Consider the following 18,878-nt stretch of genomic DNA (forward strand, 5'->3'; position numbering starts at 1 on the left):
TTATGTAATGATGTTTACATTGAATTTATATTAGTTCACACAAATACTCCATCCATGCTTTTGTTCCGGCCCTCAGGTCCACTTTAAGAACCCATTGTGGCCCTCGAGTCAAAAAGTTTGCCCACCCTTGGTAGCCAGTGTGCCCGGGGGTCTGCACCACACAGGTATTTTTTTAGGGAAGCATGAGTGGATGGTATGGGGACATTTGGCAGGTTGGCAGCTGGGGCCCGGGGCTGGGATGACTGGGCTCCATGTTCTGCTCAGGATGCTCACAATGGGAGGCCAGTCCTTGGCATCTGACCACCAGCTCTGAGTCCTGTGGAGGCAGAGTCCTGGCTTCCAGGAAGGGCAGGTGGAGAAGGGAGAACCCTTCTCGCTGGAAGTGATAGGGGTTCTGAGGCCAAAACTCACCTTCCATGATTCTCCAGCTCAGCACTGCCCTCCTGACATCCAGAGAGTTTTGGTTAATCAGCAGAGCAGTTGGGGCTCCCAATGGGGGCCCCACATTAGCTTCCGGGTTGTGTGCACATTTGTACTTAAGAAGGTTTCTCTTTGTGTTTCCAGGGTCAGTTTCTGTACTAAACTGAAAGGTTAACAGAAAAACAGGTGGGCCCTCCTGTGCATGGATTCAGCAGGGCCACAGGCAGGGCTGGAAGGTGGAGTCAGAATGTCTGGAGATGCAGATGGGGAAGTGTTGGATGCGGAAGGACCCTGGGCTGCCAGCTGGAAGAACTTCATTCCACACCACACCTTTGATGAGGACCGCAGAATGTTCTCCTGGTTCTTTGCCCTGCAGACCAGGTGGCTTATGCCCTCTAGGCACTGGCTTTTGGATTTTGGACTCCATGACCTTGTCCTTGGTTTTCTTGGGCAAAAACAGCACCTTTTTTTTCTTCTCCCCTGGTCATGAAGTACTATCCCTTTAATATGTCTTGGATTCAATTTGTTAGTATTTCATTTCGTATTTCTCAGTATACATTAATGGAGAGGTAATTGGCCTGAACTTTTCTTTTCATGTAATGTCTTAGCATCAATATTATACTCATAAAATGGTTCTCCATTTTCTGTTATATGGAAGAGTTTAAGATAGCTGTTATTTCCTCTTTATGTGTTTGGAAAATATATAGTTAAAGCAAGTTTGCCTATGGGTTTCTTTGTGGCTGGTTTTTAGTTATGAATTCAATTTCTGTAAATAGACATAAAAGATCTGAAAAAATGCCCATTTTTCTGGTGTCCTTTTTAAAAACAACTTTATGGAAATAAAAATCACATACCTTGCCAAAGCCGGTTTGGCTCAGTGGATGGAGCGTCGGCCTGCGGACTGAAAGGTCCCAAGGTTCGATTCCGGTCAAGGGCATGTACCTGAGTTGCGGGCACATCCCCAGTGGGAGATGTGCAGGAGGCAGCTGATCGATGTTTCTCTCTCATCGATGTTTCTAACTCTCTGTCTCTCTCCCTTCCTCTCTGTGAAAAATCAATGGGATGTATTTAGAAAAAAAAAATCACATACCTTACAAGTCACACATTTAAAGTAGTCAGTGGTTTTTAGTATATTCACGATTGTGCAATCATCACCACAGTCAATTTTAGAACATCTTTATCACTTAAAAAAACTCCATATCATTAACTATCACACACCCCTCTCCCAACATACCCCAGCCCTGCCCTAAGCAACCACTGATCTACATTTTGTCTCTATAGATTGGCTTAGACTGGACATTTCATTTAATCTGTGGTCTTTGTGACTGTTTCTTTCACTTAGTATAATGTTTTTAATTTTTTTTATACGGATATGCCACATTTTTTTTATCCCCTCATCAACTGCTGGGCTTAGGATGTTTTTACCTTGGCTGTTATGAATAGTATTGCTATTAACATCAAATACATAGGTAGGTAGCTACATAGATATGTGGATATACACACGTGTTTGTATGAACACCTGTTTTTCATTTCTTTAGGGAATAAATCTAGGCATGGAATCACTGAGTTATATGATAATACTACATTTATCTTATTGCCAAACTATTTACCACAACAACTATACCATTTTACATTCCCATTGGCAGTGTATTAGGTTTCCAAATTCTCCACATTGTCACCACCATTTGTTTAACTTTTTTGTTATCCTCACCCAAGGATATGTTTATTGATTTTTAGAGAAAGAGAGAGAAACATTGATTGGTTGCCTCCCATATGTGCCCCATTGGGATCGAATCTACAACCAAGGTATGTGCCCTGACTGGGAATTGAACCCTCAACATTTTGATGTACAGGATGATGCTCCAACTAACTGAGCCATCTGGCCAGGGCTAACTTTTTGTTGTTGTTGTTGTTGTTATTTTTAATTATGATTTTTAATTATGACCATCTTAGAGTGTGAAGTTGTAGCTCATTGGAGTTTTAGGTTTTGGTTTTTATTTCCCTGACAATAATCATGTGCTTACTGGCCATTTGTGTATCATTTAAAAATATATATATATTTTTTATTAATTTCAGAGAGGAAGAGAGAGATAGAAACATCAATGATGAGAGAGAATCACTGATTGGCTGCCTCCTACACAACCCCCACTGGGGATTGAGCCCACAACCCAGGTATGTGCCCTTGACTGGTATTAAACCTGGGACCCTTCAGTCTGCAGGCTGACACTCTATCCACTGAGCCAAACCAGCTAGGGCATTTGTGTATCTTCTTTAGAGAAAAGTATATTCAGATTCTTTGCCCATTTTTAAAATTAGGTTTTGTTTTGTTGTTCAGTTGTAAGAGTTATTTATATATTCTGGCTACTAGATACTCCTGGATGATTATGTCCTGATAAATCCATTAAGTTGAAAATATATGTAAAAAAATGCATTTAACATACCTAACCTAAGGAATGTCATAGTGAAGCTTCTCCTATTTTTAGCATGCTCAGAACACTTACCTTAGCCTTCAGTTGGGCAAAATCATATTACCCAAAGCCTATCTTATAATAAAATCTTGAGTAGCTCATGTAATTTATTATGTATCACTTCCACACTACTAATAAGTAAAAAAAAAATTGTAAGTCAAACCATTGTAAGTCAAGGGTTCTGTATATAATTCATGAATATTTCTTCTCATTCTGTGGGTTGTCTTTTCACTATCTTGAATGTGTCCTTTGATGCAGTTTTTAACTTTTATTAAATCCAGATTATTTTTTTTTCTTTGGTTTCTTCTGTTTTTGGTGTAGCATCTGAGAAAGCATTGTCAAATCCAAGGTCATGAAGATTTATCTCCCATTTCTTCCAAGAGTTTCATATCTTAAACTTATATTTAGGTCTTTGATTCATTTTGAGATAAATTTTTAAATGTGGTATGAGTAGGATTTCAACTTCATTCTTTTGCATGTAGCTATCCAGTTTTCCCAGCATCATTTGTTGAAAAGACTATTATTTCCCTATGAAATGATTGCATGAATGAGTTTATTTCTAGACTATTAGTTCTATTCCATGGATCCATATATCTGCACCAATACCACACTGTCTTAATTACTGTTGCTTTATAGTTAAGTTTTGAAACCAGGAAATTCAAGTCCTCAAACTTTGTTATTCTTTTAAGATTGTTTTGGCTACTCAAAGGTCCCTTGTGATTTCAATATGAGTGTTAGGATTGACATTTCTACAAAATAAGCCATTGGGGTTTTGATACAGATTTCACTGAATCTGTAGATCACTTTTGTGAGTATTACCATTGTAACAGTATTAAATCTTCCAATCCATGAACATAGAATGACTTTCCATTTATTTAGGTCTTCTTTAATTCCTCTTAGCAATGTCTTCTAGTGTTGAATGCCTAAGTATTTGACATTGTAAATGCAATTGTTTTATTAAACTTTTTGTAGTTCATTGTTAGTATATAGGAATACACTAACAATGAACAATAAATGGTTTTAGTGTGTTCATTTTGAATCCTAAAAGTTGCGGAATTCATTTTTTAGCTCTAATAGATTTTTGTAGATTCTTTAATATTTGTAGACATTAATTTTCAATTTGCCCAGCTTTTTTCTTGTTGTAATGATGTTACTACAGTCATGCGCCACATAATGATGTGCATATATAATGCTGGCATACCATATAGCCTAGGTGTGCTTTCGGCTATACCATCAGGCTTGTGTAAGTACACTACATGATGTTCACACAGCGATGAAATTGCCTAAGAAAGCATGTCTTAGAGCATGTCCCCATTGTTAAGTGGTGCGTCACTGCACTGCTCCTTTCAGCTCTACATCTCTGAGCAAAAATTCAAAGCCACTCTGGATGCAGTTTTTTTCTGATTTTGTGAGACTTACTGTTTTTGCATTTTAGTGTGCAAAGTGCATAAGAATAATTTATGTTATGATCAGGTTATCCTATATATTTCATTAGTCAAGTTGGTCAATCATTTAAATTTTCTGTAACAGTGGTCAGCAAGCTTTATGTAAATGTCAGATAGTAGGCTTTGTTGGAACTACCAAACTCTACAGTTTTAGTGCTATAGCAACTATAAATAACACATAAACAGAGGAATGTGACTGTGTCCCAATAAAATTTTACTTAGAAAAGAACCAGTAGTGGTCAGATTTGGCTTCTGGGCTATAGTCTGCCGACCCCTCTTCCAATTACCTTTTGTTTGTTTTTCAGACTGCTTGTCCTGTCAGTTACTGAGTTGTGTTAAAATCACTAATGATAACTGTGGGTCTGTCTATCTAATTTCTGTTAACTTTTATTTATATACAGTTAATTCTAATTATTCTCAGTAGTTATGTTCTAAGTTACCACGAACACTGAATAAGCAAATACTGAATTTTTACTCCGAGGGGAAATACAAGGTTAGGTTCCTTTTAGCCTCTGGTCACAACATTTGGGACAATCAATCAGTACATAATCTTTTTATATGTGCTTTTGTTTGAAAACACCTTATTTGATATTATTGTTGATTCATGATCTAACAGCCAACAGCACCATAATTAATGCTTGAACAAAGCTTATCTAACACCCCCGTTTTCTCCATAAGGCAAAGCACAATCTTCTTACACTCAGGAATATTAGGCAGCATTTCGCAGGGGGGCTGTTTTACAAAGTGAAATCACAAGAAAAAGCAGGAAAAAATGCTAAATAGACTGCAAAAAAGACACGTGTTTACTCTGTGACAGCTGAAACACGAAGGCAAAGCATTATCCTGTTCAATCTCAGCTGGGAAAACTTGTATTGGGCACTCAAATTTTTCACCATTTTGTCAATGTCCATAAATGACCACAAATTCATGAGTATTGATTTTGAGGTTACAAGTAAATTTTAGTGAGTAGGTGAATTTGCAAATACAGAATCTCTGAATAATAAGGATAGACTATATTTGGAAGCTATATTTTTAAGTGCACACCAATTTGTTATATTTTCTGTTAAAAGGACCATTTTATCTTTATGTTGTTATTCATTATGTTTTTATCATTTGTTCTTACCTTCAAATCTGCTATTTATGTTAATATAACCAAATCAATTTTCTTTATGTTGGTGATTACTTGTGTATCTTTTTTCCATCCTCTTACTTTCAACCTAAATATATCACTCTCTACAAATTGTGTTGTTTTTTTAAATACTTTTTAAAAATTGATTTCAGAGAGGAAGGAAGAGGGAGAGAGAGAGAGAGAAACATCAATGATGAGAGAAAATCATTGATTGGCTGCCTCCTGCACACCCCCTACTGGGGATCGATCCCACAACCCAGGCATGTGCCCTTGGCCAGAATCGAACCCGGGACTCTTCAGTCTGCAGGCCAACGCTCTATCCACTTAGCCAAACCGGCTAGGGCTTAAATACGTTTTTATTGATTTTTTTTTAGAGAGAAAGGAAAGGAAAGGAGAGAGAGAGAGAGAGAGAGAGAGAGAGGAGAGAGAAACAATGAGAGAAACAACATTGATGGGCTGCCTCCTGCATGCTCCCTGCTGGGTGGGGATCAAGCCGGCAACCCTGGCATGTGCCCTCACTGGGAATCAAACTGGTAACCTCCTGGTGCGTGGGTTGACACTCAGCCACTGAGCCACACCAGCTGGGCTCTATAAATTCTGTTTGATTTGTTGTTCTTATACTGTCAATCTTTCCTTTAATTGGATTGGTTAATCCAGAAGTTGACAAATTTGTTCTATAATGGACCAGAGAGTACATATCTTCCTTTAGTAGTTACAAGGTCTCTTACGGAACTACTAGTCAGTGCTAGCTCAGCACAAGAGCAACTAAAGAACTGGGTGTGTGTGACTCTGTCCCTATAAAGCTAAATTGAAAAAGTGGCAAACTGAAATTGGCCAAGGTCATGTTTGCTGACCCTCGCCTAAGTATGTATACCTGGGGTTGTATATTGAGGGTGTGGGATAAAAATTGTAGGAACTTTATATTTTTTTTGCTAAAATTCAAGCAACAAAATCTTTACTAATGTGCTTATTGATTGTACATGTATATAACTCAAAAATATATACAATAAGTTATAAATACTTTTACTAATTAACTCCAAAGTATAAATTAGACCCCAAATAGGCATTTTTATTTTCATTTGTGTTTTAAGATCTTTACAGTAAACATAAGAATTGTTTTCATATGTATTTTTCTATGTCACCTAATTCTGAACCCTTCAAATTGAACAGAAGCGTATGCAGGCATCAGTGTCATTCAGGGACGTGACTGTGGAGTTCACCCAGGAGGAGTGGCAGCACATGGGTCCTATTCAAAGGACGCTTTACAGAGATGTGACGCTGGAGAACTACAACAACCTCGTCGCAGTGGGTGAGCATAGCGCACAACTTACTTTTGTAACTCTGTCTAGAAGGCATTTCTTTTTTAAGCAGTACTACACATGGATACTTTACTTAGGGTTTGCATTCAGGAGTATAAAGTAACTAAGCCCTGTTGAGCAATGTGCTGTCAACTCCCAATGATAAATTCAATGAGGATCTTCAGGCTGCTCTTCCTGAAGCTGCATCTTTTTCCACTTTTGGAGACCAAAAAGCTTATCCTCTGCCCTAAGTACTCCATTGTTCCTACTTGTAGGGAACTGCCTTTTCAAACCAGAGGTCATCTTCAAGTTGGAGCAAGGAGAAGAGCCTTGGTTCTTAGAGGAAGAATTCTCAAACCAGGGCCACCACAGTGAGTTACTGAGCACCAGCAGACAGAATTCGGTGGCGCTAGTTAGACTCTAGAAGGTCAGCTTAGCAGTGAACACCTATGTATTTCAAGACTTTTAAAAGGCACAAAAAGCACCAATAGAAGGAAATGATTAACAGACTTCACTAAATTAAAATTGAGAACTTTGTTCATAAAAGACCATTAAAAGGATGAAAAAACAAGCCACAGAGTAGCAGAATAGTCATACAATAAAAGTAACCTAAAAAGAATACACATCCTGAAAATGTAAGAACTTTTGCAGGTCAATATAGGAAAAGGTAGCAATCCAGTTGGCTAGAGACTTTGAATAGGAACTTTGAAATGGCCAATTAATTCTTTGAAAATGATTAACCTTATTAGTTCTCACAGAGTGCAAAAAATATATGAGGTGAGATAAGAGAGATGCATGATATGCAGTGAGATCAACAAATTTGGTAATGCCAGGTCCTGATGAGAATGTGAAATATCAAAGATCTTCACACACTGAGTGAAAATGTGAACTGGTAAAACCACTGTGGGATTAGGAGGATGTTATCAAATCAAGTTGAAGTTTTACATACCCTGTCACCAAGCAGTCCCTTTCCTAACTGTATCACCTACAGAAAGGCATGATTGTATTCTCTAGAACAGCGGTCATCAACCTTTCAGACCTCACGGACCACCAGTATTCGCAGACCACCGATTGGCAACCACTGCTCTAGAATGAATAAAAGAATATTTATGGCAATTTTGCTTATTTTTGCCAAAAATTAGGCTCAGCAGAATAAGGAAATAATTGTTTTCCTAAGGGGGAATTATAAAGCTAGATAAAATCTTATACACTGATTATAAATATACTAGAGGCCTGATGCACAAAATTCCTGCAAGAGTAGGCCCTCCTTCCCCAAGCTGCTGGCACCGGCTTCCCTTGCAGCCCCAGCTTCATCTGGAAGGACATCTGGTCTAATTAGCATATTATACTTTTATTATTATAGATTAAGTAAGAGAAACAAAAAATATAAATATGTCTACATGATTATATGTTAGAAAAAGGCAAAACTCAGTTACATTTTTAAGAAGTCATATATTGGTCTAAAACTACAAAGAAAATACAGGAAATTATTACATAAACATTATGGAACATAAGCATGAAGAAAGTGTAACCAGGGAGGGTCAAATAGGGATTTTTGCAGAGCAATTTGTGTTGTTTTTTTGACATGATTTCTAATTCCATAAGTGTTCACTGTATACTTTTATATTGTACATATAAGTTAGATGCAGATATAAATTATGTTTCATGCTTAATGGAGTGTTAAGAGATGAGTCAAAAGTAAGTGATATTTACAAGTTATATAACCCATAAAAGATTGGCGTTCAGAATACTTAAAGAATTTAGACCTTTCTTAAGTGTCGTCTTTGCGGTAAGATTTTCCATAATACCCCATTTAAAACTGCACCACTCATATAAAATTAAAATGTGGAAATTTAGGATGAGGTAGTGATCAGGGTCACTTATTGTTCAATTTTGATAGATAGAATAAATCAAAGGAGAATCTAATTTGGTTGCAAGAATGGATTTTCCTTTCATCAGTTTTACTCTTGTTTGTATTACTATATAGACTCACAGCTATAAGGTGGACTAAATCCTTCCCCTTTTGGGCCTAGCCCATTAATGCTCATTAAGTTCTTATTTTTCTTATTACTTAAGTTTATAGTCTTGTTGTATCCATCCCATAATCTGGATTTCCTGCTGTCTAAAATAACCACTCCAATAAATAAAAGTCCAATTTCTATTATCTTTTCATTTTCCATCCAGGTAGCAAAATCCAATCTATCTAAAATTCAAATATAAATATGTATTTATTGCCAGTTTTCTCTCTCATTTTCACTATAACAATATTTTTTAAAAGAGAGTGAATAGACATATATCTACATACATATGTGTATGCACGCAAATTATTTAATCTTGAGAAACCAAAAACTGAAATGCAACATAAGGTATATGTCTGTAAGCCCCACTCACAAAAAATATAAGAATCATAAGATATTTTTCATTTTTTCCCAGTATTAGAACATTACAGAAATGATGACCTGATCAAGAGGAACAAGAAAATAAAAGACAAACACTTGCAGCAAATAACACTGATCAATAATAAGACTATGACTAGAAAAGAAGAGGAAATTTGGGGAAAACCATTTAATCTACACATAGCTCCTGTTTCTTCAACAAAAATGTCCTGTAAATATGTCTCATGGGGAGTGAATTTGCAAAATATTTCTCAATGTGTCATTAATATTACCTATTCAACAACAAAAACGGATTGCTGTAGTGTCTGTGGAAATGTGCCTTTCAAAATTAACTTTGAGAGAACTCATACTGGAGATAAATTTTTTGAATGTAATAAAAATGGGAAAGCCCTCATTTATAAAGAAAATTTTCTTGAGCATCAAAAGTGTCAAATTTTGGAGCAAGGTTCTGAATATAATTCTGAAAAATTCCATGATGAGGCTGCCTTTGTTACACACAAGAGTATTCACACAGGAGAAAAGTCCTGTAAAGATGATGGATATAGCAAAAATCGTGATAAGATAACACTCTTTGATAAAAAAAGCACTGGAACAGAAGAGAAGTACTCTAATCTTAAGCAGTGTGGGAAATCCTTCTGTGAGAAGTCAGCTGTCATGGAACACCATAAAGTTAACATGGCCATGAAACACTATGTATATAATGCCAGTGAGAATAATTTCAACAGGAAGTCACATCTCACTCAGTCTCAGAGAATTGCCACAGAAGAGAATGCATTGGTATATAATGACAAAACACAAACTGGGGATAGATCCTTTGAATATCATGAAAATAGAAAATCCTACCTGATGTCAGCCCACAAAGTACGCCAAAGAACTCACTCTAACATCAAATCCTATAAATGTAACGAATGTGGGAAATCCTTCTGTCAAAAAGGACATCTCACTCAACACCAGAGAACCCACACAGGAGAGAAACCATTTGAATGTAATGAGTGTGGAAAAACTTTCTCCCAGAAGTCTCATCTCAGTACACATCAGAGAATTCACACAACAGAGAAACCCTTTAAGTGTAATGAATGTGGGAAAACATTTGTCCAGAAATCAACCCTCAGAGGACATCAGAGAATTCATACAGGAGAGAAGCCCTATGAATGTAGTGAGTGTGGGAAAACTTTTGTTCAAAAGTCAACCCTCAGAGACCATCATAGAATTCACACAGGGGAGAAATCATTTCCATGTAATGAATGTGGTAAAACTTTTGGCCAGAAATCAAACCTCAGGATACATCAGAGAATTCATGGTGGTGAGAAAAGTTATCAATGTAATGAATGTGAAAAATCTTTCTGGCGAAAAGACCATCTCATTCAACATCAGAAAATACACACAGGAGAGAAACCATTTAATTGTAATGAATGTGGGAAAACTTTTGCCCGGACATCAACCCTCCGAGTTCATCAGAGAATTCACACTGGGGAGAAACCATTTAAATGTAATGAATGTGGAAAAAAATTTGTCCGGAAGGCAATCCTTAGTGATCATCATAGAATTCACACAGGGGAGAAACCCTTTCAATGTAATAAATGTGGGAAAACTTTTGGCCAGAAATCAAACTTCAGAATACATCAGAGAACTCACAGCGGGGAGAAGTCTTATAAATGTAATGAATATGAAAAATTGTATAAGAAGTCAACCCTAAATGTAGGCCAGAGAATTCAGGGAGGGAGAAAACCCTATTGATATAACAACTAAGGAAAATCCTTCTGGCTAAAGACCAACCCATTTGACATTAGAAAATTCACATAGAATGAAAACCATATAAATATGAATGTAGGAAGAATTTTGTCCAACAGGTAACCCTGAGAGTATATCAGAGAATTCACACAAGCTACTATGGAGAAAGCCCTTTTGAATGCAGTCATGCCCTATTAGAACTCTCACAATAACACAGGCTGGTAATCTGTTCACTAGTAAGAATTTCATTTTTTCCTCTAGGCACATAGCTAATCTAAATTTCCCAGTCTCCCCTTCATCTAAGTGGAACTTTGTGACTGGCTAGTGGAATGTGGATGCTCATGTTGTATGCCACATCCAGTTCTGACAAAAGACTTCCCCAACAAGTGACCAGGCTGCTGTAAGGGTAACATGGAGATGACTTCCAGGCCAGCCTTGTATGCTGTGATTAACATGGCATAGAACAAGATGAAAGCCAGGGTGCCTGAAATATGTGGAACCAAATTTTCTTCCACATCTTTCCTTTTGAAGATTTTGTGAGCAAGACTTGGGCTTGTATTCTATTGAGCACTTATTTGTGCAGGTCTGTTTCTGCACATAACTTAACCATCCCAATGCTGGAGAGCAGAATACTACTGCATAAGCCAAACTTACATCAGCCAGTGGGTACAGACATTATTAGAGAGTTGATATGTGAAGGGGTCCTTCAAAGATCATCAGAGAATTCATACAAAAGACATCCGTTCAGTATCATGAGGTAAGATCATACCACCTGATACTGGGCTTTGGATGAATCAAAAAAGTTGGAAGATCTTAAAAATTAGATGAATGGTGAGCAGCTATCATGTAGCTAAAGTAAACCTGGCTTGTTTAACAGCATGAAGCCATTCTCCCTCCACACCTCCTGGCACTTTGCTCTACCCCAACCTCAGCTGCTTTATGGGAAGAGGTTTTCCTGTCTCCAATGGGGACTCAAGGCCTTTGGCATACACCCAGTTATTCTGGAGAACTTCGAGGGAGGGGAAGGAAAGTGTTTATGGTCCTGTAGGATACAGGTACCCAAGTCAACATCTTACCAGTTTCCATGGAGTTGGGGGTACCTAGATTTAGTTATTGTCCTCAGGGCAGGTTCACAGTAGGGAAGGAAAATGAATGTAACCTTCTCAGTAAATGGGCCATTTGCACCAGTGCAATGTGCTGTGGTTACTTCTGTATCTGGAAGTATAGTCGAAATTAATGTAGCCCTGGCCAGTGTGGCTAGGTTGGTTGACCATCATCCCATCCACTGAGAGGTTGCCAGTTCGGTTCCCATTTGGGGCACATGCCTGGATTGTGGGCTCAATCCCCAGTAGGGAGCATTCAGGAGGCAGCTGATCAATGTTACCCTCTCACATCGATGTTTCCCTCTCTCTTCCCCTTTCTCTGAAATCAACAATAATTTTTTTAATTTTTTAAAAGAAATTAATGTCATATGTTATACTCCCCCTTCCCGTAAGGTACAGAGAGAATTCTCCCAGTCAGGAAGTGAGATACCTTTGAGGTCCCACAGCCCTTAGTGGGCTTCAACTCTCTGACTGATTTTGTTGACTCAAACTTCCAGCAAAAGGAGGCCCCTTGGGGGTGAGGGGACAGGGTGGTTTGAATTGATGCCTGGGCAAAGCTACCAAGCATATCCCCTTTTTAGGTACCTATTAACTTAGTCTTGAGCTCTCTTACACTGAACATCTGCGTCCCAGAGACCTCTGACTTGATTGTGGAGTGTATCATCTTAGACCAGTGGTTCCCAAACTTATTTGGCCTACCGCCCCCTTTCCAGAAAAAATATTACTCAGCACCCCCTGGAAATTAATTTTTTTAAATTTTAATAGCAATTAAACAGAAAGATATATGTATTAATGTTTCTACCTTTTTCGTAAAATATAGTAAAGAAAGGTGTAAATTAGAAACATTGAAGTTTGAAATTATGAAACTATTTATTGAACTCAGAATAGAAAGGTAATACAAAAAAAGTTAAAACAAATGCACCTGTGGCCATCACCGCCCCCTGGATCGCTGCAGCGCCCACCAGGGGGCGGTAGCGCCCACTTTGGGAATCACTGTCTTAGACCAACTAACAAGATGGAAAGGACTTCATGGTATGTTCAAGAATACAGCTCTCCTAGTCCCAGCAGTATCAGCCGTACATGAAATAGTAGCTATCCTTTAGAGAAGAAGTTTATCCCCACGCTGCTGCCTGGAGGAAAGCTGCTGGCTCAGCAGGGCCCTACATCCACAGAGGTTACTCTGAGCAGCCCTTGTTTCCCTGATGGTTTGACCAGTTGAAATCACTCAGAGCCTGTGACTATTCAACCTGTCACTATGCAGACCCAAAACTTGATGTGTTCTCAAGTCTAGCCAGCATTCCCTTTGATCAAACTCGGTGTGTTTTTATTTACTCTTGGGCTCTTACTGTGCCTACCTGACGTGTCAGATGTAACGCACGCCACAGAATGACAAAAGCAGCCCCCTGGTTCTGTGAACTGTGGGAAAAGGCACAGCTGCTGAGCATCACACCTGGGTTGTTTAACTAGATGCCATCTTAAGAGACTATTCTCTGAAAACTGACTGGAATCAAGTTGTTGATGAAGACTTCACTACCCTGATTGCCAGCATTGCTACCTGGATCAACTGTCTTACTGACAGCAAAACATCCACCATCATGCACTGGATACAAAGTAAAGGTCTCTGTTTATCGAGTGCCTCTCTTGATGTAATTTGATATTAGAAACTATACTTTATTTTCTTCTGGATTAATAGGCAATGTTCAATATACCAGTTTATTAATTCACCCCTTTCCTACTGATTTTAAATGTCTTCATATGCTAACTTGTCATTTGTAAAGATATTGCCTGTGGGGCTGCTCATGGCCCATTTCCTACATTCTGTTACACTAGTGTCTCGGTGTACGGATTTGTGCACATTGAAAGGAAATTAATTAGAAGAAATATTTTAATATTGCTATTCACATCTTGCTAATGAAAAGAAAATAGGATTCCACTGAGTCTCCTATCTACCTACTCCAGGACTTCTGTGAGGATCAAATGAGATGAGGCATGGGAAAATGCTTCACAAACATTTGGTTAAACTATAAAATATTTGCACCTGGCTATAAAGCAAGTTGGGTTCCTGGGCTGAAGAAACTCCAAGGAGGCTAGTCGCTAGGGAGAGGAAGCCGGGCATTGCTACGTGACGTCATTACCTCGCGCCCACAGACCCTTTCCAGGCTGGGCTGGGCTGTGGGCCGAATTTTGCGCCAGGGGGTCTTGGCAGCATTGGCTGCAATTTGGTGGGGTGTCGCTCCAGGGTGGTGGCGGGGCCTGTGTCCCACTTGGGGGAAGCCGAGTGTTGGTTTGTTGGCGCCAGGTCTGTGGTGCCGTTTATTTTTAAATGGCCAGTGCGTGTTATGGCAGCTCCTGCATTGAGCGTCTGCCCCCTGGTGGTCAGTGCTCATCATAGCTACGGGTCGAATGGTTGAACACTTAGCCTTTTATATATATAGATACAGATTAGTAACAGATCCTCCTTTTGTGAACAGGGCTACCTTTTGTGAGCCCAAGTACTCCATCTTTCTGGCCAGATACTGAAGGTTTCACTGAAAGATGCTTGAATCAAGTTTACAGAAGGAGAATACCTCCCAGGAGGTTGGAAATGGAACATCACAGACCCGTTACATGTTACTCTAGAGCAGTGGTTGGTAAACTGCGGCTCGCGAGCCACATGCGGCTCTTTGGCCCCTTGAGTGTGGCTCTTCCACAAAATACCACGTGCGGGCACACATGTACAGTGCGATTGAAACTTTGTGGCCCATGCACAGAAGTCGGTTTTCGGAAAGGAGAGAGACAAAACAAGTATACAAGACGAGTGTGGATGGGAGAGCTGGAAGGGGTCGACCTCAGTGAACGTACCTCAATCAGATTGAGGACGTTTTAGCAAAGGCCAGTTTAGGAGTACCCTAATTAAGTTAATAACAATGTACCTACCTATATAGTTTGAGTTTAAAAATTTGGTTCTCAAAAGAAATTTCAATCATTGTACTGTTGATATTTGGCTCTGTTGACTAATGAGTTTGCCAACCACTGCTCTAGAGCTACCAGCAGCCTTGCCAAGAAGATGCATCTTCAATAAGAGAAGATTATGTCCAGTTAGTGCTATATTCTCAGAAAATCAAGAGATTATTGTTTACTCTGTTTTTATGATAGTTGGTAATATATAGAAAGCCTCATTCTTTCTTAAAATATTTTCTTGGATTCTTAAGATACTTAAAATTATCTTCCTAACTCCCCCTTTTCTATAGAATCATTGAGGATTATGACTGGACTTGCTATGGTGTACAGGATCATCCACCCACCAGGATGAAACCAATTCACCCCAGTGGCCTGAGTCATTCAGTGGAGGCCAGGTGGCAACGTCTCAGCTGGAGGCCCTGGGCTACGCTGTAGTCGTGACTGCTCTCTTCTCCCTGCCTGGGTGATCTCCTTTCCAGGTCACGGACTTTTTTTTTTTCCAAGAAGGGAAAAGGATTTATTAGCCCACTTCCAGGACAGGGACCCGGGCGGTGGCTGGGTTCATGTTCTCACATTCAGAGGGAAGAGGCAGCAGTGAGACCCGCCTGACTGCCTTCACTCCTTCTGACGTGCACAGCTTGGTGTTCACAGACCCCTCTCCTCCTGCAGGAGGAACAGGACTCAGGATGCCGACTTGGGAGGGTGCGGGTGGCTTGGCTTTACTCTTGGCCTTTACAGGCAGAGCTTGGGCTGGGGATCCAGGGCATCAGCCATTCAGTTCACAAGGAGCGACACTTGGGTCTAGAAGGAACGGGCCATGGGGGCTCGCAGGTCAGCTGCACCAACCCCACTGCTCGGCTGCTCCCACTCCGTGATGCTTCCAGGTGATTTTGACTTTATTTATAAACAAGATGAAAATCCAAGCAGCATTAATTTAGAGCAGTGGTTCTCAACCTTCCTAATGCCGCGACCCTTTAATACAGTTCCTCATGTTGTGGTGACCCCCAACCATAAAATTATTTTCGTTGCTACTTCATAACTGTAATTTTGCTACTGTTATGAATCATAATGTAAATATCTGATATGCAGGATGTATTTTCATTGTTACAAATTGAACATAATTAAAGCATAGTGATTAATCACAAAAACAATATGTAATTATGTGTTTTCCGATGGTTTTAGGAGACCCCTGTGAAAGGGTCGTTCGACCCCCAAAGGGGTTGCGACCCACAGGTTGAGAATCGCTGATTTAGAGGAACAAAAAGGCTTTAAAAACAAACATGGAGTGGCAGGACAAGGAGTTGGTGAGCATCCAGAAGAGGAGGAGGAAGTAGGAAGAGCCAGTATTCCACCCGCTGCCAGATGTGCTTCTGCTTCTCTGCGGCTGGGAGCCCCTTCCTTCCTGCTCCTTGGCTGGCGGCCAGACGGCCCAGGGGACACGGAGTGGTTTTAGGATGAGCCCGGCAGCCCTGTCTGGCCACCGACATGAGGACTGCATGAATTTGCCGCCATCAACCTCCCGCGTCACCGCCAGCAGAGTGAAAAGCTTTTAACTCGCCTGTCCAAAGTCCTCTGAGAATTTCTTCACTTTCAGGAGGTCATCTGCATTCACTGTGGGCCGGGTGGTGGCCAAAGACTGGAGCAGGTCTGACATGCAAACCACAGGCTCTAAGAGTTTGTCACTAGGGACATCCATCCAAGTCATCTCCGTGGCCCCTGGGTCCCCTGGAGAGCATGGGGTCAGGAGGTCACCGGTCATAATGTTAGGGTTGGTGCAGGAAGGGCCACAGACCTTTCTGAAGTGTGTTGCTGACTGTACTTTTCTCACGGGCTGCGTGAGGGAGTCCCGCACAACGATGCTGATGTCTGCACCTGTGTAGCCCTCTGTCTTCCGGGCCAGCTCCTGGATATTGGCGTCCGTGAGGCTGTGTGGCGTGCTGCCCAGATGCAACTGGAACATCTGGGAACGGGCAGCCTCCTACGGCAACGGGATGTGAATCCGCTTTTCAAACCTCCTTCTAATGCCGAATCCGACACCCAGGGGATGTTTGTGGCACCAAGAACCGGAGCCCCATCATTGCTATTCCCCACTCCTTGCATCTGGACCAAGAACTCTGTTTTGATCCTTCGGGCAGCCTCGCTCCCACTTTCATTGCGGGATCCACAGAGGAATCCACCTCATCGATGAAGATTATGGAAGGCTTGTGCTGCCTGGCCAGCTCAAACGGGTTCTTGAATAGCTTCTCACTCTCCCCAACCACTTAGACATCAAGTCTGAGGAGGATACAGAGAAGAAGGTGGAGTTGTTGGCCTCTGTTGCCACCGCTTTGGCCAGGTAGGATTTCCTGGTGCCAGGGGGTCCAAAGAGCAGTATCCCTCGCCAAGGGTAGGCTTGCCTGTGAACAAGTGTGGGGATTTAATTGGCAAAATGACAGCTTATTTGAGGGCCTCCTTGGCCAACTCCAGCCCGGACACGTCACTCCACCGAATGTTGGGCTTCTCCATCATGACGGCTCCCGTCAGTTCTTGCAATTTCTTTTTCTCTGGATTACCCCCTGCACTGTCACTATCACTGCCCTTGCTCTCACTCTGGTCTCTGTGACTGGCTTCTTGCCGTGCTTCTCTTTGTTCCGTAGGTAACCCTTCAGCTTCTCTGCCCGGTCGAGGTACTGCATGCACTTGGCTCGAATGCTCTCCTTGGCCTCGTCGCTGTGTGCCTCATATTTGATAGCGTGTAGGAAACACTCCACCGCGCGCTGGTGGAGCCGGAGCGCCTCCTCGTAATTCTTGGCTTTATCCTCTTCTGTGGCTTTTGTCACCAGATCAATGGCTTTCTGGAGGGTTGACGTTGTCATTTCATCTCCTGAGTCCGCCTCACACCCCGCAGCGCTGCTTGGGGCCTTGGTCTGGCCTCGGAGAGCCGAGGTGCTGGGTCCGGCGCGGGGAGCCCCATGGGTCCGCGCTGGGCGCAGAGAAGGGTGGCCACTGGCAGCCCCAAGTCATGGACTTTTATTCCAACAGGTGGATGACTCATCTAGAGACTCTGCCCGCCTGCGAAGGGACTTCAAGCTAATAATGAGAAGTCTCAGTGAGGGCAGGGATTTTTATCTGTTTTGTTCATAATGTATCCCAAGTGTATGAAACGGCCCCTGTATATGCTGGGCACTCAGAAATATTTCTTAAAGATAGGATTATCAAAGTGATATCTGAACTCTTATTTTCCTTTTGATGCTGCAAATTCTCTCTTGAGATTATTCATCATTTATTGTAGTTAAAGAAAATTATTGCTGTAGCTCCCACTCAAAGACTTTTGTTTTGGACAATTTTCTAAAATTACTAAAAGATACCTAACTTGCTTTTAATATTCAGATGTGTACACTACTGTCTTTCAGATCTTTGTCAGACAATTATTTTCAATAAACTGGTATACCCAATTCAAAATTTTATCTACATATCTATCCATTTTTTATTAGCATTTTAAGAGTTCAGGCTTTCTTTGTAAGCACCAAGTCAAGCAATATTGTAAACCAACAGTAATGGTAAATCAGATTTTCAATGTCAACCAAATGGAAGACAAAAGAATTGGTTTTCAGCACCATCCATTTAACCCACTGTACCTAGTTACATTCATTTTTACTTCCAAATCGTCATGCTGGCAACTCCAAGAAGTTTTTTATTTTTTCAGGTTCAAGAATCTATCTCCTGGGAGAGATTTCTGACCCCCAAAGGAGGGGCATAACACCTGCTCTGACCTGCCCCCTTGTTTGTCTTTCCTTTCCAGGTTCATAATATCTTCTCTCTCATAGGTCTCCCTGGAAGCCCAGCAGAAATCATATAGTCTGTCCTACTAGGGAAGCTCCACACTGTAATGAGGGAGAAACACATTTGTTTTCTTGTTGGAGACTGGACCGTTTCCAAACACCGTCAGACTGCCTGGACACATGGCTG

At 40.8% G+C, this 18,878-nt stretch overlaps 1 protein-coding gene and 1 pseudogene across 1 annotated transcript; one reads left to right on the plus strand and one right to left on the minus strand.

The window, feature by feature from the left end:
* Nucleotides 1–6,686: 6,686 nt before the first annotated feature.
* On the plus strand, nucleotides 6,687–10,893 carry ZNF510 (zinc finger protein 510). The gene is made up of 3 exons (XM_023747494.1): nucleotides 6,687–6,771; nucleotides 7,036–7,131; nucleotides 9,200–10,893. The coding sequence occupies exons 1-3, from the start codon at nucleotides 6,702–6,704 to the stop codon at nucleotides 10,891–10,893; spliced, it is 1,860 nt and encodes a 619-aa protein (XP_023603262.1). The 5' UTR covers nucleotides 6,687–6,701.
* A 5,576-nt stretch (nucleotides 10,894–16,469) lies between these two features.
* On the minus strand, nucleotides 16,470–17,894 carry LOC102435612 (annotated as a pseudogene).
* Nucleotides 17,895–18,878: the final 984 nt, after the last annotated feature.

Source organism: Myotis lucifugus, unplaced genomic scaffold (assembly GCF_000147115.1).
Source record: "Myotis lucifugus unplaced genomic scaffold, Myoluc2.0 scaffold_894, whole genome shotgun sequence".
Classification (NCBI taxonomy): domain Eukaryota; kingdom Metazoa; phylum Chordata; class Mammalia; order Chiroptera; family Vespertilionidae; genus Myotis; species Myotis lucifugus.